General features: G+C 37.4%; 1 protein-coding gene across 3 annotated transcripts in view; it reads right to left on the bottom strand.

Moving 5' to 3' along the window:
• The window catches only part of HECW2 (HECT, C2 and WW domain containing E3 ubiquitin protein ligase 2), a 111,782-nt gene that overhangs the window by 37,421 nt on the left and 49,353 nt on the right, over nucleotides 1-25,008 (bottom strand). For all 3 annotated transcript variants that reach the window (XR_006169435.1, XM_042822155.1, XM_042822156.1), the window contains exons 6-15: nucleotides 24,195-24,337; nucleotides 20,658-20,758; nucleotides 18,573-19,910; nucleotides 16,869-16,964; nucleotides 13,094-13,244; nucleotides 12,616-12,719; nucleotides 10,268-10,392; nucleotides 8,703-8,888; nucleotides 3,756-3,890; nucleotides 787-889 (exon numbers count right to left, since the gene is read on the bottom strand). Coding sequence is in view for 2 of the 3 variants with exons in the window: in XM_042822155.1 (XP_042678089.1) it covers nucleotides 787-889; nucleotides 3,756-3,890; nucleotides 8,703-8,888; nucleotides 10,268-10,392; nucleotides 12,616-12,719; nucleotides 13,094-13,244; nucleotides 16,869-16,964; nucleotides 18,573-19,910; nucleotides 20,658-20,758; nucleotides 24,195-24,337 (2,482 nt within the window). In the remaining variant the exon portion in view is untranslated. The remainder of the gene's footprint in view (nucleotides 1-786; nucleotides 890-3,755; nucleotides 3,891-8,702; nucleotides 8,889-10,267; nucleotides 10,393-12,615; nucleotides 12,720-13,093; nucleotides 13,245-16,868; nucleotides 16,965-18,572; nucleotides 19,911-20,657; nucleotides 20,759-24,194; nucleotides 24,338-25,008) is intronic.

Here is a 25,008-nt window from a genome sequence, read left to right on the forward strand (position 1 = left end):
GCTCGAATGGGTTGCCCAGGGAGGTGGTTGAGTCCTCATCCTTGGAAGCTCTCAAGAAACATTTAGATGAGACATGGTTAGTGTGGAAATATTGCTGGTAGGTGGGTAGTTGGACCAGATGAGCTTGAAGGTCTTTTCCAACTTCAGTGACTCTATGATTCTATTCTAATTCACTAATACACTTACTGCTGAGCCTGTAGTGTATGCACACCATCGACACAGCAAGGGGAAGGGTTTAAATTAGCAGAGATTTTCAAGTAAACATGGCACAGTACAAAGATCCAGTTATAGTCAATCGGATTAATTTATCTTGATTTAGCACAATGTGACAGCTGTTAGATTCAATAAACTAAATTCTCTTCTTGGTGGCATAGGAATCAGTAACTTTGTATGTATGTAACTGAGAACAGAAGTTAAGCTAATGACTAATTCCAAGCTGATTAACACTTGATGGAATCTTGCCAAAAGAGATACCCAGAAGTTCTACAAAATCACTTGAAATACCCAATTAGGACACAACCTGCTGGCTTCAGCTCCTCCTGTCACCACTTAGACTAGTGGGATTAGGAAACTCAGAACAAGTAGGATTTTCACATCAATTGTTCAATTCCTCATAGACACTTTCTGTTATTATTCCTGCAGGTTGCAACTGACTGATTAGACTGTAGTCCTAACAAATTGTAACTTCTACCCACCCCTACCAAATGAAAAACACAACAGTGAAGACAGACGTGACACATTCAGACACAGAGTACTTCTCTGCAAAGAGGCCATATGCTGACTTACCCACTGGAACCACATCCTGGTACTGAGCTCTGCTGACTGTATTGAATGTACTAGATGGTCTTGGTAGAACTGGTGGTCCTGCATGACGAGAGTCCTCTCCAACCTGAAAATGTACAAGTGAACACAGTCAGTGTTTCTTTGTCAGCATATACTTAGATATACAATGAAACAGTATTTAAGTGAGTACTTACATGATTTAAAATTAAACATAAAAATAAATTTTCTGCTGGATCACAATTCCCAATAATCAGTGTAGAAGGGATTACCTATCTTGCAAGAGAATTATTAGTAAAACATTATTTATTAGTCAGGAAAAATCAAAACCATTTCTTTCCAAGTTTATCACTATTTTTAAATAATAGTCCCATTCTGAAAGTAAATTCTCCTCTAAAATTCAAGCTGGGAAATTTTCAAAAAATTCATTTTTGTACTTCATGTACATCTTTACCCATATTAAAAATTATAAAGATCAAAATGCAGCTCTTTCATTAGCACCATAACCACTCATGAGCAGAATTTCCCTAAACTCAAACTGGAAAGAATTCTGTGGCTAAAACAGCAATATAAAGTGAGTTCACATTCAGTCAAGGCAAATGAGTCCAAAACTGGTAAAAACATTTCTTAAAATCACTAAGGAGAACTGTTGTGAATTCTTTGTGTGTTTACCTTCTGGAAGTGAAACATACAGCATATCAACATTTTTTAGTGCAGAACCATAGCGTAAAATTTTTCCTCGTGGCACATGTGATGCTGGGTCAGCTTCTACAATTTACTGCATGTTGAGGTTTCAGTCATTTCTACTGTGTCATTATTTTGTATTTTATCTACATGAGGCATTTTGTTCAACCATTTTTTCATTCTCTTGGACCTTTATGTTTACTCCTCTATCCCTCTGCCTATAGATAATTGTTACTACGTGAACTACACTTCCACATTCCAGAGAATTCCAAAAAAATTTCAAGTGCAAAAGATCAAATGATTATAAAGGTTTTGTTAAATCCAGACTCTGGCATCACAATGTTGTAAAAGACCTGAAGTAACTCACAAGGTCTTTCTGCCCTCTGATAATAATCTCTCTGGAAAAAAAAAAAAAAATAACAGTAATTTCCTTTAGGCATTGTGCTGGAAAAGGAATGGCATTATTATTAGCTCCAGCTTCACGCTGCAGTTCAGCTTTAGCTAAAAAGACATTCCTTACACCGGCTATTGTTTGTTTTAGAGCATCTCCCTATAAAAACTGGGTCAACAGCTTCATAACATCAAAGTTTGTGGCAATGCAAATCCAAATAAAGTATTTTGAGAATTTTTTTCATTAAGTACTCATCTGTCTGCAATAACATACAGTTCCATAATACAATGGCTTTAAAATAGCTGCAAATAAGCAATATTTAAGTCGTAAGAGCTGAAGAAAACATACTCAGTCTCATACACATGCATATCAATAAACATCATTACATCATCAGTCTCTGAATGGGGATACTGATTTGATTTCTATGTGGTGCTGCTTTACTTATACTCAAAATAGAGCCACAACTGTTATCATACCAAATAAATATTTCTGAACTGGCATTAAGAAACAGATCAAGCTATTTCATTTATCTAATCTAGACGGAGTAGAATATTCAGCAGAAAATTAGCACTGCGTATATGCAATATATGTGCAGACTTCCTGTAAGATGAACTACACTTATGCTGCAGTATTGACAACTTCAGCAGAACAGCTCATCTGTCTCTCTCTATTTTGAATGCAGATATTGAAGTCCAGAAGAAAGATAATCAGCACACCAATTTGGTGAAGTCAAAAAAAAAAAAACAAACAACATTTTTTATGTTCTCCTATAAATCAGTAGGAACAAAAAAACTTGAAACATCTAGTGGAAGATCTAAACAGCTATATGAAGACAATTTCAGCTGTCTTGCCTGCTGCAAGACGTCAGTGCCTACACTATATAACCACACTGACAGATAATGCTATTTAAAATGATTCATAAAATACACCTTATATTGAGGGTAGCCATGGGAAGTATCCTTGACAACTAAACCATATTGGTACAGGAAATGATAACATACGCAAACAATGCAAAAACACTTCCTGCAGCTCAGTGGAAGCTCCGATAGAGAAGTAGTGGAGCAGACTCACGCACTGAAGCAGATCTCTGGCAGAACTTGATGTGCCACAAAACTGAGCTAAAAATAGGACAAATCAGAGCATCTCACAAGTCGTAACATGTATTATCTTTTAATTCCTGTCATGGGATAGCCCTCCTCTGAAAAGAGGAACCACAGTCACCAGCACAGAGTTTTAATAACATCTACAACTAAAGATTAAGCCGTTGTACATATGCTTGCTCATAGGTAAAAAGAATTTACAGCAACAATATGGAGATTGGTAGTGAAAAAGGTCCACAGTGGCGCATCAACATGACAGACTTCCAAATGTTTTACTGTTTAGAAAGTAGAGTTAAAATACATACATAAGTACATACAATGGTCTGACAAGCCCATATGCAGGAAGAAGGCGTTTTACACTTATTCAGATTGTTGCACATCTAGATGTATACACACACCCATTTTTTCCTCTAATTTGCAAAGTTATAACCTACATAGTTGGCAGACACCAGGCTTGACAGCAATAAGTATTTTGACAGTAAAAATCATGATACAGATACAGATAACCTGTAATCAGATGCCCTCCTGTGGTTAAACAGGGTTACTGCAAATTAAAAGTAAAATTAATGTTGATGGTTTTTTTTTTTTTTTTTTTCTGAAATAGTGTATTTCAAAAGGATCAGTGATGTTCCCTGTTGGAAAATAATACCATGAACATTTATGGCTGAGTACCATCCAGTTATTACAGAGCAACAGTGTTCCTCACAACAGAATGGAGTTGTAAATGGAATGAAGTAAAAGAAGATGACCTTAAAAACCTGGTGGTTCCCAACCAGAGAGAAGAGGCAGAGCAAACTTACCTCACCAGCACTGTGGCTGCGTTGCCTAGTTAAGTGCTGCCGATGGACTAAAGCACTGGTAGGCCTGCTGCTCTGCAAGGGAAGCCGAGGGTCAATGAACGTGGTCGTGCGGGAATTGTGATCAACAAAGAAAGCCTAGAAAAAGAAAAAGGCAAGAATTTATAGCCAATTGTTTGTATGACAAGAATACTCAACAACCAAAGACTTAAATGTCTAAGGTTAATGTGTATTCAGGCTCTAGGATTCAGCCTCTGATGTCAGGCTTTCGAAATTCCTTCTCATGTTGCTGTGGCTCACATGGCAAAAGGAGGATAACAGTTTTTCAACTCACTGGAGGGATGAATTCTTTAATATCTTATTTCATTCATGCCTTTAAAGTCCTTTCAAATCTTCAGCTGACCAGCATCAGAAGTTTTATTATGATTGCCAAGAAGAAAAGGCTCTTATATTTAATAAAAGTCATCCTCATGTTTTCTTCCTTTCATTTCCTTATAAGCAACTAAAAAATGTCATTAAGGGGCAAAACCATTCCCCTCTGTGAACTACTCACCATATAATTATGAACACAAACTAGTGTGCAAAACTCAAGTGTATGACTGCATCCTGTGATGCACTGTGATTACAAGTCAAAAGACATTTTTAACATCCTCATGTTGCAACTATTCTAAGCTCATTAACCTGAAAAAATGTCAGCTGGGGACAAAAAGAAGGTGGCAACAGAAACTTTTAAAACGGGCAGCTGGTAAAGAACTACCGCATGCTGGCTGGTCCATTGTTTGCTTAAAGCAAGGTCACAGGAGCACATATCCTGGAAAATGAAAACCTCCTGCACTACAGTCCAACTCAAACCAAAAATTGTTTCTAATCCTTGAGATTTAAACTTTTTCCAGTATTAGTGTTGCACTTGGAAACCTGCACTGTTCTATTTCAACTTACTTCAGCTTTTTTTTCAGTCACAATGCTGGAAATAAGGAAATGGCAAAAAAAAGATCCTGATTTTGAGGAGAAGAGTTACAAGAAAGTGACATCTGGTTTGAAGAATTAAAGAGTCTGGACCAGCAGAGAGGTGGTTGGGTCTGCTGGAGTCATTTCTATTTGTGATACCAGTGAGGTACTTTGACCACAGTTTCATAAACAATTCAGTCCTGTGGTGTCAGCAAAAGAAACATTCCCATCTTCCCCCACCCTAACCACTTGTTTCATCCCTTGTGCAGCCCCCTCCTGCCTTGTGCTGGCACAAGTGTTTGCACGGCCACACAGTGAACCTTGCTGGGGAATCGGTCCAGGCCAAAATTATTCTCTTTTGTCCGTTTCCTTGCTTCTTCTTCTAACCTCAGTCAGCCCACCAGGGACGAGAGAAGTACAGAACTGGATCTTATAGCAACCTACAGTGTTCATCAAATCATTACTCAGGCTGCTTAGTACAGACAGGATAGAGAAAACAGAATTCTTGTGACTGCCATGAAAGTCATTAGGCAAGCTAGTGTGCCATGTTACACAGCAACTAAATATTGCTGTGGTCAGTGGTGGGAGAAAATATTAGTATTTCCAAATCCCAACACAGAGGAAGTGCATGGAGCTGCAAGTTGTGGCTGATGTCTGGCTGGGAGAGACAGGAGTGACACCTAACCTGCAAGACCTCAAAAACATTTCAGAAGAGGGCAGCAAGACTCCTACAGCTTTAACAGTGATGGCCTGAACCTAAGATCTGGGTATGCAAGTGTTGAACCACACCACCTGAACACCGAAGAAGAAGTTCCCTTCTGTTCAGATGAAATAGTTACAAACACTTAAGTGAAACAGTGTTCTGCAATTCACAAACAACATCGCGTATCAAAACATTACAATTTTAACTGCAGCGTTTGAGCCTGATGCAGGACTTTTTTCTTTAACCTTGACAAATGATGCCATCACCTTCAGCACAAATATATCTATTTCAGAACATGAAACCAGAGGAAAAGCAGAAAGAAAGCCATTACAAAATTTTGATTTGAGGCCTGGCAAATGATTGAAAGAGGCTGCTGCAATGTATCCAAGCTTTCTGAACTATTTGCTTCTCATTTACAGGTTTACTTCACTTACTAACAATTGGTTGTTTTGCGTGTTTTATACTCATGTATCTACTACTTTTTCTAGTCTTGTGTATGCACATTTCTAAGCTGTGAGGGACATTCAGCAAACCAAAGGTTGATTTCATTAAGTTGACACTATACTGTAAAATCACTTAGGAAAAAAAAAAGTAGCAATTCAATCGTGGAAGTACTATCTACAGTTGTTCTACACAGTTATTTGATTTAACACAACAGTCTAACACTGTATGTAGTGCTCTTTCATATTATATTTAAATAAAGAACTAACCATACATACCAAGTTTAAGACAAGCATATCTTATTAACTATGAATGCTTGCAGGTCAGCAAGTAGCAGCCTACTCAAAACCAAAAACACTAATTCATAGCTTCAGCGAAGATAAGCATTAGAGCCTTAATGTGGATATTGGCACACAGTGAAATCTCTCAATCTCCTTCACAAAAAATTCCTCTCATAGCACCTAATTATAATTCATGAATCTTATGATGTTTGAAGAGAATGACATAAGGTGAATAGTGCAAAAACTGTAATTTATCCATTAAACATGGATAGTTGCCTAAGTTATCTTTCACATTAAAGTATATGAAGCTTGCTAAAACACCCTTCTTCCTACTCAAGTCATTAATAATCAATTAGAATTTCACAGTAGAAAGAAAAAAAAATCTCTTATAATTTATTATTATTTATTTGGGATGAGGCCAATGGGATGAAGTTCAACAAGATCAAGTGCCAGGTCCTGCACTTTGGCTACAACAACCCAAGGCAACACTACAGACTTGGGGCAGAGTGTCTGGAAGGCCCTGGAGAATTTCAAGACTAGATCAGGCTCCGTGCACCTGATCGAGGTGTGGATGTCCCTGTTCATTGCAGAGGAGTTGGACTGGACGGCCTTTAAAGGTCATTTCCAACTCTAAGGTTTCTATGATTCTACCATCTGCAACGCCACTCAGAAATCCCATACTTGATGCGTTGGGCCTCCTGGGGAGTTTTATTGTCTGAAGGGGATACATGTAGGAGTTCAGGAAGAGTGGGCAACTGAGATTAGTCCAACAGATCTGAAGGGAGTTTGGAGGTGAGCAGGCCCCACTTGAGCACGAATGCCTGCAAAGGTTACAAGCCATTGGAACTGCACTGACATCAGAGAACATGAACTCTACTGCTCACTTCTGTATTAGGGTCAGAATAATCACTGTGCCTTGTGAGCAGCACCAAGCCTCTTACTACAATATACTTAGAGAAATAAAGGGAAACATCATCTCAGCGGGAAAGAATAGCAGGAAAGGAGATGTAATATGCTTTGTGGCATGGCTAATATCCACTTGCTGTTCTTTAGCTTATGCTTTTAATAAATGCAGGCTTGCTTTTGTTCGGTCTCATCAAACATGTTTCCACATACTTGACATCACTCTCCTTCAACTGCTGAATAAGCTTTCCTACTGGGCACATGCACTGTTTGTGACGAAGACGAATCAACATAAAGAGCATAAATAACTGAGCTTAATTTAAAGTGAAGAAATCCCAGTGGGGATTTATTCAGTGCTTCCTTTCACTGATAAACATTTGTCATAACCTCACTGTTAGCAAACACAACACATGAAAGCCAAAGGTCTAATATTCCAAATGGGGCACCTATTTATAGTCAATTGAAATTGTCATATTTTTCAGGAAAGAACCAGCCTCCGAAGGACCATACAAACAAGGATGATACAAATAAGAAAAGAGAGAGGAAGGCAAATAATGAGGTTAACATAATCGCACATCCCTAACAGGGCTACTAAAGGAAAAACACAGTGCTTTCCAAAGTTAATAAATACAAGATGAAAACAATTCTCAAGTTCTTTTTCTAGCCTTCCGTTCAGAATCTGTCTGCAATCTTTTCAAGCATCAAAATCATTATTTACATGGACAGCATACCAGGAGTGATAACATAAGAACTAATAAGCTTAGTTTGCATTCTCACACAAATTGATAAGTCTTATCACTTCCTCCCATGTTAATCATAGTCTATTTTTAAACTCCCTAGTCTAAATTTACATTAAAATTATATTACTACAAAAATTTGTCTGTTATTCTCCGATTTTAAAATATTTTATTAGAATTCCAGAAGTGACATTTGTTCTGCAGAACTTGCAACTATTCAAGATCTTCATTAATTAATGAAACTTCCTGCACAGTTTCTGTGTGGTTAACCAATACAGAGTCAGCAGAGTAAGTATCCCTGGGGCTAATGCAAGCACACTAATATTATTTCAGAATCTGATGAATGCTGGAACTACTTAGCATTTGGATAGAGGATTCACCTAGGAAAACTTTTACATATTAAAGAAAAAAGAACAAATACTGCACGCTAATAAATTTCACTTGAGATGCTAAGGTTGACAGTTAAAGAAGAAAGTTGATACAAATAACCCAACAATAACTCAATAAAATTCAGTAGATAAAAAAAATTAAGTAAGCTTACATTTAAACTTTCTTCTGAGTACAAAGGCAAAACTCTAAAGTACTTTACTGACCTGCTTATATTTCCATGCTAAATAATTTTTTTCAGAAGAAGTTTTAAAATATCTGAAGGAATCCAAGTAACTTATCTCAGAGTGAAAAGACTATTGATTTTCTATTAATATTTCTTATACTGATTAATATTTATTTCTCAGTCTCCTTTTCCTCTCACATAATGTTTTGCCAGCATAAATAAGAAATTCCAATATTCTTTTGAAAAAGGAAAAACATGCATCTTTACATTGGGGAATCACGGCCATTTATGCTCCTTCTAGAGAACAGTAAGAAGAATCCTAACACTACAACGTTCAAAAATCACACACTGAACAGAGATATAAGTGTGTCACTTATAAGTTACCTTGCCCTGATGGTCATGTTTCATTTCCCAGCCTCTTGGCAGCTCCAGCTGTTTGTTAGCAAACATGTTTAGGAAGCCCACCAAATCACGATTATGCTGGTAGCGCTCAAAATGGTGGGTGTCCCGCCGGACTTTGGTGATCATGTGCTTCAGACACGTGTTATTTGTAAACATGCGGTAGGCACTCTGAAAAACATGGAACAATAATAATTTTACTACAAAAGACAACACTTCCACTTTAAAAAGTGATCTTTCCTAACTAGGCAGCAGTTATGAGAAACTGGTCATCCTTGTGCGGTTTTGGAATTAGTGTTCAATGTTTTGTTTTTGTTTTTATTTGATGCACATGAACTTCAGCAAAGTGTAAAATACAGTGACTTGGACTCCATCTTACAAACACTTGTCCCATGAACTGTGAAGAATTTCGTAACATTAGAATTGCTTAAAAGATTAAGATCTCATAGGTATTCTAAGACTTCTGCAATAACAAGTCAATCATAGCCACAGAACGGTCATAAAGCTGGTAAGGCTTTCTGCAGAACAGAGACATATGCTGGTAGAACTTAGCACAATTACATGTTAATCCACAGACTTCTCAAAAAAGAGGGAAAGAAAGAACCCTATAATTGCAAACCCATGTCTAATTTATCTAGTAAAATTAAAATGATATAGTAAAAAGAGAGCACTGAAGAGCAGAGAAAACTTTACATAGAAGGGAAAAATAAACACTTTACACTTTTACTCCAGAAAAAAAAAAAGCCGACCGCAAATCAGATCTTTGTCCCAGAGCTGGCAATAGACATAAGCTAAATCATAGGTCCTTCTATTGCAGTGTGTTGCTACCTAGACCACTCCGTGCTCCTACCTTTGTTTTCTGGCCAGAGGTCTTATCTGCTTCTCCCTATTCCAAATACTGAAGATAAAGATGCATATTCCAAATAGAATTTTTCAGATATGCACAGACATGCATATCAGAACTGAATTAAAATCTATCAGTAATTAAAAAAAAAAACCTGCATAATTTACTAATGTGATTGCAAACAATAAATTATTCATCCCATTACATCTGTTCACAATATATATTCCTTATGAGAAGGAAAACAGGGAAAAGAGAAAAGGAAAATATACACTAACATGTCTTCTTGTTCACTGTGATATCTGAAGTATTTTGATATAAATCAAGTAATTTGGGCGATACAAACCTTCCCATCAGCACCAAAATGACCACAAAGTAGAAACTTCATTTTCATTCAAAAAGAAAGTCCATCAGTCTTTGAAGAACACAGTAATAAAGCTATTGCTTCAAAGAACAAGTCAGTTTGGTATTCTAAAAAAGATGCACAGCTGAGTAAAAAGCAAAAACCTAAAAGGTCTAATGCCAAATAGGACTTCTGTGGCAGCTCATCAACTGCAAGGAATGATGATGAGTGTTGCAGTTAATCCAGCTTCCCTATGTACTAGCAATATTTTACCATCAAACACCGAGTAACACCTCTGCATGCAAAACATCTCTGTATATAAAGATGCATTTATCGAAGTCTTTCATCTGAACAGACTGTACTCACAGGGTTAGAATGCAGCACTGTGAAGAACTCTGGGCTGATAAGAAATTTCACAGGGGGAGACTGGAGCAACAAAGTAAGCCTGGATCTGGAGGTAGAGTGAGGCAGCACATTCTCTCTTCGAAAATCTAACAGCAAAGTGAATGACAATTCACAACTCCAGTAATAAATGTTACCAAAACACTACTGCAAACAACTGTATTGTTTAGTTAACACAAAAAAGAAAAACCTGGGTATACAATTGTATTGGTTTCATTACCCACATAAGCACACCTGAAATTCTTCTAATACCGGAATTTGTATCTAGAAGATCTAATTTGTTGCTTTTGGTGAAAAATCATTTAATAATAATGTTTTAAAATGCTTCCAATTATTTTGGTTACCAACCACATGCCTGTATATAAATTGCCAAGAAGGTCCCTGCATCAAGCCCACAGTGCTATATTGTAGCCGTACGCAGATAACAGTCATTTTATAAATGCTGACCAATGCATACAGAAGTCATCGTACATTTACAAAATGTTTCATTCTTTCTTCCTTAAAAAGCAAAATAAATTTAAAAAATCACTGCCAGTAACACCGCTCTGACCCTGACACAGTACTTAAAATATTAAAGCAGCTTATGTAAGTTAAAAACACAGGAGTACCTTTCACATTCAACTTTGAGTAAACATTTGCTTCTCCTCCTAGCAACTGTTGAAGTGCCCTGATTTCTCAACAGTATCAGGAACTGAACATACATAATGTGTAATATTTTCTACAAAGTTATTTTCCTAACCTCCTTTGAAAATCAATAGTATGTTTGGATGCACATTTTAAAGTAATGGAAAAATTGTAAATTCAGATTGGGCCTCCAGCGTTTTTACTCCAAAATTTCACTCCATCTTCTACACATCACTGCTTCTTTCTTTTACATAACAGGGAATTTGCACAATTCCCCATCAAATAAACATTAATCACACAAAACACAGCTACCACGGATATAAAAGACTAACCTACAGACAGAGAAAGGAGAAGAAAGGCAGTGAATGAAACTCTAAGGGAAAAAAAAGAAGACTAAACTGTAAGTTTAACAAAAAAAAAGGGGAGGAAAAGAATGAGTGACATTCAAAATCCAGATGACTAAATACTATGGGAAAAAAAGGGAATAAAGGATCTATTCATTCTGCATATAAGAGGAAAACAGAAAATGGAAAGGAAATAAGTAAAGGGAAAGTAAGTGAGAAAAAAAAAGAATTTGAAAAACCAGCACACTCCCAAATGCTCCTATCTCTACAGAGTGACAGGAGTGTACCATAAGGATTCCTGAAGCTCTGCCTCAATATCTGGGCTGGGAGCGTCATCCAGTCCCTTGGTACAAAATCTGTGTGTGTAACAATCACCTCTCACATCCTGGAAGATGCTGGGGCACTACTCATAGGTCCACTGTCTAAGACGGGTAATCTGAAAACCAGGATGTGTCAACTGGGTGGATTTTTATTTTATTTTATTTTATTTTTTGCAGTTGAGAGGCTTGCTAATTTGTTTTATGAAGGGCTTATTCAGTTGAATTTGCTGATTAGGCTGAATTTGCTTTAAATTCATTTGTTAGAGGCACAACAAACCATCTAGCTGCTTCTGCAAAGGCCCAAACAGGCACATGAACAAAGAAAAGGAAAAGGCTAGGGTAGAAATAAAGAAAATGAATAGAAAAGGGGCATTTGGCCAAATTACAGGTCCTGCAGTGACCTGAAATGCAAGAACGGTTAGCATTGCTTGGGCAACAGATGAGCTGAGAAAGGAGGATTATGGGAGAATGTAATGAGAATCTGCAGACAAAGAACAAAATGACACCCAACTACAGAAGGGACTATCCAGGTAACTATACATTTATTAGTAAATTTGTAGTAGGAATACGACCAAGGAGAGAACTGCATGGCTAGAGGAAAAACAAGGAATGATGCTAAAAGAGTATTTTATAAAGATCTTTCCCTATGCATTCATTTGGAAAGTTAACACCAGGTAGACAATCAATAACTAAAGACTAGGAGAAGAAAGAATTCTAGTTCTTTCTTGTATAACGTTACAGAATGTGGCAGCCCATAAAATTCGTAACTCAGACACATTATTTTATACTCTTTCTCTGCTAATGTCCTATCTATGTTTTTACCCAGTCAGACACTGACAGAAAAAGGCTCTGACCCTCACATTCATCATCAAACAGGTTGCACAATAATCTTAAAAAACTAGACAGCAATGAAAACAAATTGCGACCCAGACTTCCATGAGCAGAAAGTATGTCCTGTCCTATGTCATTATCTAAATCATCTGCAATATGAATGCTACCTTTAGTGACTTTTTTTTGTTTTTACCTGCATTAGAATGGTGAAAGTCAGTTTCCTCTCCAGCTCCATCCACTGCACTTGTATGCTCTTCAGGCCTGTCATTAGTCATTGTTCGGCGGATGCTCTGATACCTAGGGTTAGAAAACTGGACTTTATATGTAGTATATGGTAACTATGATCCAACTCGGGCTCTGAGGGACTCCAGTAATAAAGTTAGGCTTCCCCTGCTTTTCTGCCATGTAGGTTAACGTATACTGACATCTTTTAGTATTATAAGCATCTTCAATTTCCTAAAATCATTAGCAGATTTTTGTTAGCTGTTAAACACAGGTGAAATATGATAGGTTCAGAAGGCCATGTGCAATCTAAAAGGAACAACCACAGAAAAATAAGCATACACGGCCAGCTGCAGTAGCAACTGGGACCTAGACTTTCTACTTGGTCTTACAGTGGTAAATGAAGTTTTGCAAACACATAATTCATAATCAATAATGGTAATTCTTACCGGCGATTCAGCTGTTCCATTTGCTGTATGGAATTTGATCTCTGGAGAATCTGTGGGGCTGGAGGGGCTGTGGGTCGCTGCCAAGTTGTTGTCCTGTTCACGTGATCAACATAAAATATCCGTCCATGGCTGTCAATTCGAGCCTCCCAGTCTAAATAGTAATAAAATACTGTGAACTATAGGGAGTTTGGGCTTTATTTCAGCATTTGTTTTACTTTTTTGTTATATCTTTTACAGGATGACTTCAGCACAAAACTTTCTCACTGAAGGGCTCAAAGACACAGCTTTTCCCTGATTTTATCCCCTAAATCAAACTCTCCATGAGTTCTATGGAACCCCTATGCAACAGCATAGAGAAATGAATAAAAACAAGCCCTCAAAAAACAGTGATTGTCCTAGAAAAAATAAATAAATGTATTTAATCTAATTCTCTTAGACTAGAGCATTTAAAGATGAGATCTCTGAGGCTTATTTGAGTACAATAAGCCAATGCCCAAATGTCAAAAATCTTGCAAAGCTTGACACACCTGTCACTGATTTTCCCCAGCTAAAAGTAGCAGCAATGAAACAGATGCCAGCGCTCTTCCTGGGTGTTGCATGTACCTACGATATAAATAAGCAGTGTTGCCAGAGAAGGTGAATTATAGTTATCAAACACCTTCATATACTAAATGCATGTTGCAGAATTGCAGATCCTGCAATTATCATAGCAAATTCACCTTGTTGTCCAAGCAGTAACTATAATGCTGGTTTTGCTACACAAACTACAAACAATATTAGAAGTCTAGCACAGACCGTGATGGTCTCCTGCAACTGGTGCTGTAGAAGACCAGAATATGATATCAGTAACTACTGTAAAACGGGAACCATTGTTTTATTAACAATATCTAACATTCAGTCATGTTGAAAGAAAGAAGATGGCAGCATAAGATCCCCTGAATGCGGTTCTTCCCCTCTGTCCATAGAACACGTGATTTCACAAAAAACCTGGAACCTATTTAGCATGTCAGATAAAAAGAAGTCTTTAAAAGCTCAAAAGGTTTATAGAAGAGAGTTTCTATATTTCAAGTCCACGTGGAAACTTCAGTAACTGCAGAAAAATTTAAAAACCAGAGGCAGGCAACCAATTCTAAATGACCGCTGCTTTGCAGGGAGAGAAGACAGAAATATCTTTACAGCAAGAGAAAAAATGAAATTCTACTGTCAGCTACTGAACAGTGACAGCCTTAAAACCTCAGGCTGTATGTGTGCTCTGATTTATGTCAGCAACTGGAGGTAGCTAAGTGGCTCACTGCATGACAGTGTGGGGTCTGAGTTGAATCACGAAGAAGTTAAAAAAAAAAAAAAAACAACAAACAGAGTATGAGATAAATGGAATGTGTCATATCTGCATGACTGCTGTGTATTTCAGCCTACCATAACGCAGTTGTTCTTATTTCTCTATGGTGCATGATCAGAACAGCCTATTAGTGATCAGAGTATTATTACTGTAAATGAACTACGTAGAAAGCAACATAATGGGATAGGAATAAAGAGAATTGTTTTAAGGAATAAATTTCAATTCCAGGAGAAAATAAATGTGTTGACTTCCATCCTTCTCCAAGTCCACATTAAAAACCCACAATTTGGCACTACGTTGTGAATTAAAAGTTCAAAATAAACAAAATTGCATCAATGCCAAGGTTATGGATTCATCACTTCACTTGCTATTTAAAAGGTAACACGTTTCAAAGTTACTCCGAAAGAAGAAAAAATAATTTAATTTCTCACTCAAAAAACCAAACACTTCAGCATGCTCTGAAGGACCTTCGTTTTTTTTCTCCCCATAAAGAAAAAAAAATTAAAAAGACAGAAACAGATGCTTCAGAGCAAAGATTTCATTTCAAAAGATCAGTATCTATCTACTGATGAAATAAAAATACACACATTTCATTATTCAGCTTAGATTTCAAACCCTTACACACTGCATAGCAGTGGACCGTCCTGTGGTGATTATATATGCCCAGTTCCAACACAGTCATCACCTCTGTAACATGTTTGAGGAAAAAAAGAAGTTTCGCCTTCATTCATCTTTAACTACATAAGTCTGAACAATTGTGCAGCGGGTCCTGAAGTAAATAAAGCGCGCCTCCATCACTACTGTGATGACAAGGATGTTTTGCCATAGCCTAATTGTAGCTATCAATAGTGTTACAAAGAACTTAGCTTGCTGAACTGCAAAATTGTATTTAATCAAGGGTGTGCCATGTTACTTGCTGACCTTTCCCTAGGAATGTTATAGCATAGTGTTACGTGTTCTAGACAGACATACGAGGTATATCCTGCCCTAGAGATCTGTTCTGGGCAGAGATGCAGGGAGAAAAACCAAATCTCGGAAACAATTAGTATTTAAGATTTCATTCACATTAACAGATGAATGATTACCATAACTCTGGCATTGGGCTTTGATTTTAAAGGTGTGTATGCTGGTGTGTAAGCATTTATATGCCTGTGCATGACTGTGTAAAATCCCAGCAAATGTGAGAAATGCTACAATTCCACACAGCCAGACCTTCTCCATTAATATTACAATATTTTTCCCAAGTAGATACTGTAGTGTACAGTTTGCTTCTGAAACACACAACCATGGTACTGCAGAGGTTATCTCTAAGCATTCCTAACTTATTACATCTGATCTTCCATAATGTTCTTTCTCCTTTTCAGTATGAAAATGATAAAAATTCAAATGAAGTATATCTCTCAGTCACTATTTTGTGAAAAATAACTCTGGATTATTGAGTTGGCAGTTAATTGACTTCAGGGCCTGTGCAGAGGATTAATTTGTTATATGCACTGTTCATAACAGAATCAGCAGGGAGCAAAATATTCACATCGCCCTGACATTTCTATCCGTGTTCTGCTACACGACTCTCTACAATCACCCCCTCCAGTTCCCAGGCAAACTCAGTCCCTTTCCACACAGTGGATTGGGTTCTATTCATTTTACATTATTATATCTATATATAATATCTGAATTCCTGGCTTCTTTAAAATCATAGAGTTTTGTCACTGAGTTCACTGGGCTGAAATTTGATTTTTTCTTTCTTTTGTTTTCACTGTCTTTCATTTCCCCATTAGTTAAGTACATTTGTTTTTAATCCTATCCATCTTTTTAAGTATCTAATACTAAACAGATCATCACTACTACAAGTTTAATCAAATGCATCAGTTCAAAATTGGGAAAAATGTATTTTCTATGTATATTATAGAAACAACAATTCCTCAATTAATTTAGCTCATTCAACAATTCCATAACATCCAAGTTTATTCAAAAGCCTTTGACAGTGCCTCAGAAAATGCAAGGAAAACACAATTCATGTAATCTGTACAGACAGAAAGATGTTATTTGTTTCTTTGTAAATCATCACTACACATGACATTCTCATAGATTTCAGTGTGCTTGATATCTTGCCCCCTCACAAAGCCTGTCACCTCACTTCCCTCCTCACTTGTTCTGCATTTTTAAAAGGCAGCATCACACCTTCCTAATATTCTGCAAATTTTGCTTAGCAAGTCCTTTTACATCAGGTACAATTATTCATCACACATCCTGATAGTTTGCAGACTGAGCACAATGCCTTCCATGGGAACAGCACTACACTTAATCATCATCCTTCCTCATTTAGAGCTTCTCAGATGTTCATTTGCAGTTCTCACATTTAAAAATGAAACGTAATGAGATCTCATTAATGGCATTCTGGCAGCTTATCCCTCCATTAAAGTACGAGGAACCTACTTGGTGGTAGTGCCTCATCCACTCGCTGGTACCGGCTAACATCCTGACGTACTGAAGGCAGTGACCTTAAGGGCTGATGGCCATTGGCTTGAGCACCTAGAATCAAAATGCCCACAGATTATGTCTCAGTCAATGTGGGTAAAACCTACAGTTGTCTCTGAAGTGAACAAGACATGCGAAAACTTCCGCAGGACTATGACATTTTAGGATATACCTAAGAGTCATTGGCTTTTCTGGCAAAGTAAGTCAAGTCTACAGTTCAGGGTGATTTCTCTGGCATACTCTGCAATTCTTGTCTAGAAAACATCATTCTTGGGTCACACCAAATCCTCCTTTGACCAAGAGAAAGACCACAGACAGCCATGTGCACCCAAGCCATATTCCAGCAAAGGACATGGCCACCACAGAAACCTGAGGTGAGGTGACACTGCTCAACGATTTTCCTTGGTGCAGCAACATTGATCAGCTAGGATCTGACTGATTACTAGGATCTGACTACTAGTAAAGAGTCTTAAATATCTAGAAAGTGACGCAAAAGAATGTGTTGTATTATTTGTTATTTTAATATCAAAATTAATTCTTTCCAAATCAAAGAGTTGCATATGGGGAGAAGAAATGAATAGACCTATGATTTTTCTCCCACAAACAGGTATAACCACAACCAATACAGAAGGAAATGTACTTGCAGGGTTTAAGGAAGAGAATTCATTTGTGCTTACCTCATTGTCCCCCTCCCCTTCTAACAGATTCACAGCTAGTGTTCCCTGAGATTTCTGGTGCAGTATTTGGCACTCAAAAGTGAAAAAATAATTTGCTCTTCAAGATTACTAATTTTCAACAAACTTTTAGGATAAATATGATTTACTACAAACACACCCAGAACAGGACGTACTTCAAAGACAGGGAAATTAACCAAAACATCTGAAATGTTATTAAAAAGAGGTGTCCAGAAATCCAAGTTGATTGCATGCACTTGATCATACCCACTTCAATCCCCGAAGAAAGGGAATGGGTAATTTAGTGAAATTAGCTTGAAAAAAATCTACTATGGACACAAGTCAACTTCCAGTGATTTTAGTGAGAGTCAAAATCCTCAACTGTTAAACTAATCTTACAATTGGGAATAGCTTTACAGTCTTGCGTAATGCATTCCTCTCTGCCCATGATTCCTGCTGTGTTAGGATGTGCCTAAACTGACAATAAAGTGCAAAAGGTAAGACAGAAGCTGAGGTGTGACTAGAATAACTCTTTTTGTAACTCTTTTTTCAGATTTTATTTTTTAATTATCCTTACATTTTAGTGCTTACATATAGTTTTTCTTCCCCCTATAAACATGCTGGAGAAAAGATCTAAGTATGAATTCTAGATTGCATTATATAGTTTGGGGATCCATCTGTGACCTCCCAATTACCATTCTGATGAGCAAGCAAGACAATATTGTGAAATACATTCCTCCTCTTCATTCTCCCTCTTAATACTCTCTTGAGAATGATATATCCAATATCCAATTTCAAAACAAATGTCTTGTTTTGAAATATTTCAGTTTTGATGTTTAAGGGTCTCTTAAACAAAGCAGTGTCTCAAAGAAAGACAAATCTTTAAGTATAATGACATTGAGAATTCATTAATTTCAGATGTTTGTTTTTAAATAGTATTTTTTGACTGCAGAAAGGTCACGTCATAAAGTGCTCCTACAGTTGTTACCTCCAGTAGCTCCTTCAACCTCTGCTGTGGCGCCCTCACAAGGTGCTTGGGCTCCTTCTGTTTCTTCATCCTGAGACTGGCTATTAGCAGCTGCTGCCCGCAGGCTTCTTCTTCTTTGCCAGACTTCTTCTGCATCCTCTTGGTCTTGTAATTCACCTCCCTCAGCCTCCTGTACTTCCTCCTGAGGTAACTGTACTGCAGGCAAAGAACCAGAAGTACTTGGAGAGTCCTGTGTTTCAGCAACTGGCTCAGTCCTGGGCACATCAGCAGCACAAGCTCCCTCTTCTTCTTCCTGAGAAGAAAACGCTGGAGTCTCAGGAAACCTGGCACTTTCAAAAGAAGAGCGCATTTCAACTGAAGAACGCCGCACAGTTACACTTTCATTACAGGAGCTGTCTGCCCCTTCCACATCACTCTCCCCTTCCTGCCGGGTGCTAGCCTCACTGACACTTTCTGTGCGAGCAGGATCGCTCTGCTCAGTTTCTGATGACAGCTGGGAAGGTTCAGACCCTTGATCAATAGATTCTGTTTCACTAACACCCCTTCTGCTCCCAGCAGCAGCATCAGCAGCTCCTGTGTCTGTACTACTGGGAGGTTGCTCTGTCTCCTGCACAGCGTAAGAGTCATTGCCAGCCTGCTCTGCCGGTGTTTCACTCTGAGAACCTTGCAGGCTTTCACCTTCAACTAACTGTGATGGTGGAAACTCCGGGAGGCTCTCTGGCTGGTCATCAGTTGAGGGCAAAGGAGCTTCAGAGGCTGAAACATTTTCATTCTCTGCAGGCCCTTGTGTTACCTGATCTGATGAGTAACTTAAACCATTTCTTTCAACATTTCTAGTAGCACCATTAAGCATTACTAAGCCACCATCATCTTCCAAGGAAGATGGGAAACCCAGGTCCTGATGTAGCTCGTGCTCCTCCTCATCTGAGTCAATGTGAAGCATTGCATTAAGTCTTGTGTCAGTAGGGAAGCTACTCCTCAGTTTTGGAGAGGCTCCACGAGGACGCTCGCCACAGGCAGACGTTCCAGGTCTGGGATGATTATTGTGTTCTATTGCATCCAGGTAGTCATTCAGTGAGTCCTGGCGACCTCTTGTAGGTGACGATCTTGAAGCACCAGAGGTTAATTCATCCTGATCTGTTTCTAGTGTTGTACTAGTCCTTAAAGGATGCCTCTGGATTGTTTCTCCAGAAGAGTCCTCAAGGACTGGACCGTTGGAACACACCGTGGAAGTATCGTGATGTCCTGCTGGCATGTCCTCATCATCAGAAGGGCTGCCCAAGTCTCCATTTACAGAGTTCACTCCTAGCAAAGTGCCAACTGTTTCTGGTGAAGCATCTGCAGGGACACAAGGATTGAAGATGAAATATGAAATGCAGCCACCATCAGCACATTCAACTTCTGCAGCATCACAGAAGGGACATAAAAATACACATCTTACATCTTTCAAGATGTAGACTTATTTTAATCAGACAACTAAGTGAAGAAAATACAGTTAAAATAATGCAGATATCTACACTATCGTAATAGCAATCACAGAACTTTCTCTACAAATCTATCCTAGTCTTTAGCAAAATTTCACAGGCATAAAATATTACTCCCATTTTGCTTTCAAAAGTAACAGCATTGCAAAGCATCTTGCCAAACTGTCTGTAAAACCAGCTTACAAAAAAAAGGAACCATTTTTTCTACAGCATCTCTCTTATACTCCGCAGTGGGATTTAAATAAAACTAGTTGTCCTTAGCACTACGCAAACCAACATCTAAGACCACATTCAAAACCACAGACTGTGCATAGATATCAAATTCTATACACAACAGTTATTTTGAGGAAATCGGACTTTTCTACTGCCAAGAATGGGAATCTACCCAGGGTAAATGAATGAATGTTGGCGTTTTGGAAATCTAATCTCCCAAGTCATGTCCAACATATCTAAAATATGAATCCCACAAGCAAAAAGCAAGAATAGAGGCCACATAACTAAATGAGACACTTAATTTTGATAGATAACCTTAGAAATACAAATATATGTAACTACTGTTCATTTAACTATTTGGAGACCCAGGTCACTGCCAAATTCTCACCTTCATGAACTGAAGATGTGATTTCCACTTTGAACTGGAGATATCCACTTACGTGATCTGCTGGCAGCCTTCTACCGAGATTATAGCTGAGAATCTGGTCACTGCAAAAATAAAGGTACTGTTGGCTTTGGGGTTGCTTTTTCTGGTCTCTTGCTTGATTTTTTCAAATTTTAACTGGTTTTATTTTTCCAACAGTTTGTATGAGAAGTGCTTATCAGGCAGAGTCAATGTGATAGAAGGTAACTTAATTAACACCTTAAAAATTAACCGCATTCACTGGCTTGTGTGGAAAAGCACAAACATCAACAATGGTGTAACTTACTTTTTGTTAACATATAAAAGAGCCTAACAAATGACAATATTTTTCAAATATGTATTGTGGAATTCTCACACATTTCAAAATCTGTTTTTAATTCAAAAAGAGACCACATTGAAAAGGATCTTTTTTCTTTACCTACTCCTCCCTCTAACAAAAAGTTTCTTTTATTATTAACAAAAACCTTTCACTTTTTGAAAGCCTTCTGCCCCCTTGTGGATTCTACTGTAAAACAAACAAACAAAAAAGCCAAACAACCTCTTCAAATTTTAGTTCTTATTCAATAAAGCACTTCTGTATCTGCCTAAGCACACTGTCATTTAGAAAAGCTTTTAATGCTCAGATTTCACATAAAATACAAGTGTTATTGACTTCAGTAGGACTGAGACTTGATTAGGTACCTGTATCAGCTTTAGACTTAGCATATGATCCTAGATTCTTACTATGCACGGCCAGAATGTACAGTCCCAATCACCTTCCACACAGTTGAAGAGAGAAGAGGGGGCTGCTGAAAACCACCATGGAAAATCAGTGCTATTTCTGCAATTGCATTTGTACTGGTACAAGCACCTCTTCTTTACTGAGAGCATTCTTACTACAACAAGCGATAGACTAAAAGGCAACTCCTAAGATAAACTGCAGCTGCTTAGCTACAAACATTACTTTAAGTCCTGAGCAGATAACTTAAGGCAAAGCAGCCTCTCCACATTGCTCTACAGAACACGACTTCAAATCATCACAGATACGTTTCTTGAATCTGTGTCACAGATTCATTGCTCAGCACTCCAACTGCAATTCTTCAGTTAGACTTGGGAGTGCCTTCAGAAGATTCTTTTACATAAGGTTTACAATGCCATAGGCAATAAAGATTAGAGAAAGCCATGACATAAATAACATCTACTGTGGACTAAGCTAAATCAATACACGATCATTCTTAAGCTCATGTATGGAATTTTCCATGGAATTTAAGGAGACATTGGCCATCTCATTATGAAAAAAAAAAACTTGTAAGCTATACCAACAGTTAAATGCCAAAGTCTACTGCAATATGCCTAAAAATAAGTTCTAAAAAGTTCTGGAGTTCATCTTTTCATTCATACTGATATATGCAAAGGCAAGTTTAGCATATGGTACACTATAATTCCTTTGACATGTACTTCAAGCTCACATTTTAATCCAGTAGAGGATTTCAACCGTTACTGACATCATAAAAATAAAGAGGAAGAGGGTGAGTATGTTTCACTCACTTGACAAAAACTAGAATAAGAGAATGATAACAACTGATTGTATACGTGGTACAGTTCTACTTCCTGTCTGTACTGCCCACTCCTTCCCTTTGCAAGACTCCTAGTGAAAGACTGTCTGTCCTTAGCATATCTCGGAAAACAGGCACCTGACAACTGATTGGTATTAAAAAAAAAAAAAAAAAAAAAAAAAGCAGGCAAATAAATTACAGATAAATAGGAAAAATACCTTTAAGAACATTAGTTTTAATGTTAGTTTCAACATGAGGATGGCAAAACAAAACTGAATGCTTACCTATATTCTTGCTACATATTTATTATACTGCCCTTCCTATTCTAAACAGAAGTATGGAGAAGAAAACAGGAAATGTCTTCCACAATTTTGGTTTGAAAAAAACAAACAAGAACTGACGAATGTAGCAAAAAGGCTTTACTTCCCACTACTAGGAATCCCAGGTATATGCCAAAACATTTTGGGATGCAGCATGGAAATGAAATCCCTGAACTCGGTCTTGAAATCAACATCATTCTCCTATTTTTGAGTGTCCATAGTGTGCAAATTTATTAGAAAAAGCTGTTTTCTCCAATATATTATAAGTTGTTGAAACTCAGAGATGAAGCATTTCTTAGTAAAGTTAAATTTTATGCACTTAAGCAGAGCTTCTTTTTCTTTTTTAAAAATAAATTACCAGAAAACATCATCAGAATCTTAAGCTACTCTTACAATTTTATTCTTACTTTACTTACCAGTGTAACCACCACTTTGGAAACTTAAAGCTGAAAACTGTTTTCAAACTGAATTTGCTTTTCTCCAGTTATGCAACTTGTTACTTTGATGAGAATATCTGTGAAAAAGGAGGCCAGTTGTTTATATCCTGCTTTTTGTGCAAAAGCTTGATGATGCTGCCATTCTCTTAAACTCTCAAGGAAGAATACAGACATTTTCTTTTACCATCATTTCTCAAAGGCCTCATCCAGTGGCCATTTAAGATTAATGGCAACTCATTAGCTTTGAGTTAGCTCCTATACAAAATACACTGGAACAATTCTGTCTCTCTCTCTGTCTGAGAAATTATTTTTTCTAATCTGCCAAACAGAACATACAACCGAGAAAAGTCTGGCAAAACAACAAACCCTACACTTACTACATTCTCTTAAATGTGAAATTACACATTTGCTTACTCTGCTGCATCTCTTGCAAACCTCCAACCGTTTGCTTCATCTCTGCAAAATATCACAGTGCCTAAGCACCAAGTCCCAGGCTCTTTCAAGCATGTATGGCTTTCCAATGGCCTACTTTGATCATCCACTTGACTGTACTATACCTACTCCAGTAATCATCTCAAAGTATAAAATACCTTTAAAATTTTCAAGTTGAGTTTCTTCTTTAAACAATAATAGATAGCTATCCAAAAAATGAACAATTTTTTAAAAATGGACAATTTTGAGTCTCATCAGAGCTCTGTTCATAGCATGAGGCAATTTTAATTTGTTAGTATTACTAGCACTGAAAAATAAAGATTCACAGCTTTGCAGTTCTGACCAACTAGTTGATTAAATATTAAATCTCTCAATGTTATACTGACAACTTCATTGAGTAACAAAAGTGAGAAAATAAAACTTGCTTGTTCTAAGAAATTTGCACACAATTATATAGCATTGTGATAATGCTCTGTTTCTAGGTTGGCGAGCCTTAAGTTAACATTTTTGTGATGGCAACGATTTTTTGTGTAAAGATACCAGAGTTGGAAACAAATTACAGAGAAACATACATGCAAACACATACACATGCATTCAGAATAGGGTGAGGAACACCACCATCTTCCAATTAGGCATTAAGGATATTAAAATTTTAACTAAATTTCTTACTACTGTTGCAATACAAATTGTGACTGTGCCAGTAAGCCAGAAAGGCTGCTCTGTGCCAGCAACCTATATGTTGAGTCTCCCTCAAGCATTAAGAATGTATTCATTTACCCAATTGCATGCCTCTCCAACAGTCTCTGAACTGGTATAGTTAACTTCCCCAGAAAGCGTTTGATGATTGGACGACTCTTGGCAAATTTGTCTTTAACTTCAATTTCCAGGACATCTGTTAGAAGTGCAACAAAAGAATATTTCTGGAAGGAAAGAACATATTTGACACGATATCAATATACCTTTATTCAGAAAGCGTGTATGCAATTACTGCTAGCTTGTGGTAAACTCTGACAGCATTAACTGAGGACTACAGTGGTTTCCACACTATAAAATAATGCCTTCCATACTATAAAATAATGTCAACAACACTATTAAGCACTGTATTTTTGCATGTGTAACTAGCTAGAAAGCAAAAACCTTTTTACCATTCCTAGAAAATATATTCTCACTAAGAAGCTGCACTGGACAACAGCACTTCGATGGTCCTGTTCAGAACAGAGAAAACAACGCGTCCTAGAGGCTGCCTCAAGATGGATAGTAGAAATAACAAAGATAAGAAATATTCACTGTACACTATTAGAGTATAGAAGACTAGCAGGGTCAGTGCAGAAGAAAGGAGAGTTTCATTCCAGACACGTTTAGCAAACTTTCCTTCCAACATCCTGTTTTGTGGTCCTTTTTAGAATGTGTTACAGGATATCAGTGCAGCAATCTGTAGGCCATATTTTCATGAGCACTGAAAATAAAGAAGGGTAATTTTCTGTAGATTTTCACTCCAAAGTTCAAAAATTTTCCCAATAAGCTCCAACAGTTTTTCCTGAACTTGGGGCCTTTATACAAGATGGCATTAATTTATTTAAAAAATTGTTAT

Source organism: Centrocercus urophasianus, unplaced genomic scaffold (assembly GCF_019232065.1).
Source record: "Centrocercus urophasianus isolate 14NV4802_14NV808 unplaced genomic scaffold, USGS_Curo_1.0 seq_20, whole genome shotgun sequence".
NCBI lineage: Eukaryota > Metazoa > Chordata > Aves > Galliformes > Phasianidae > Centrocercus > Centrocercus urophasianus.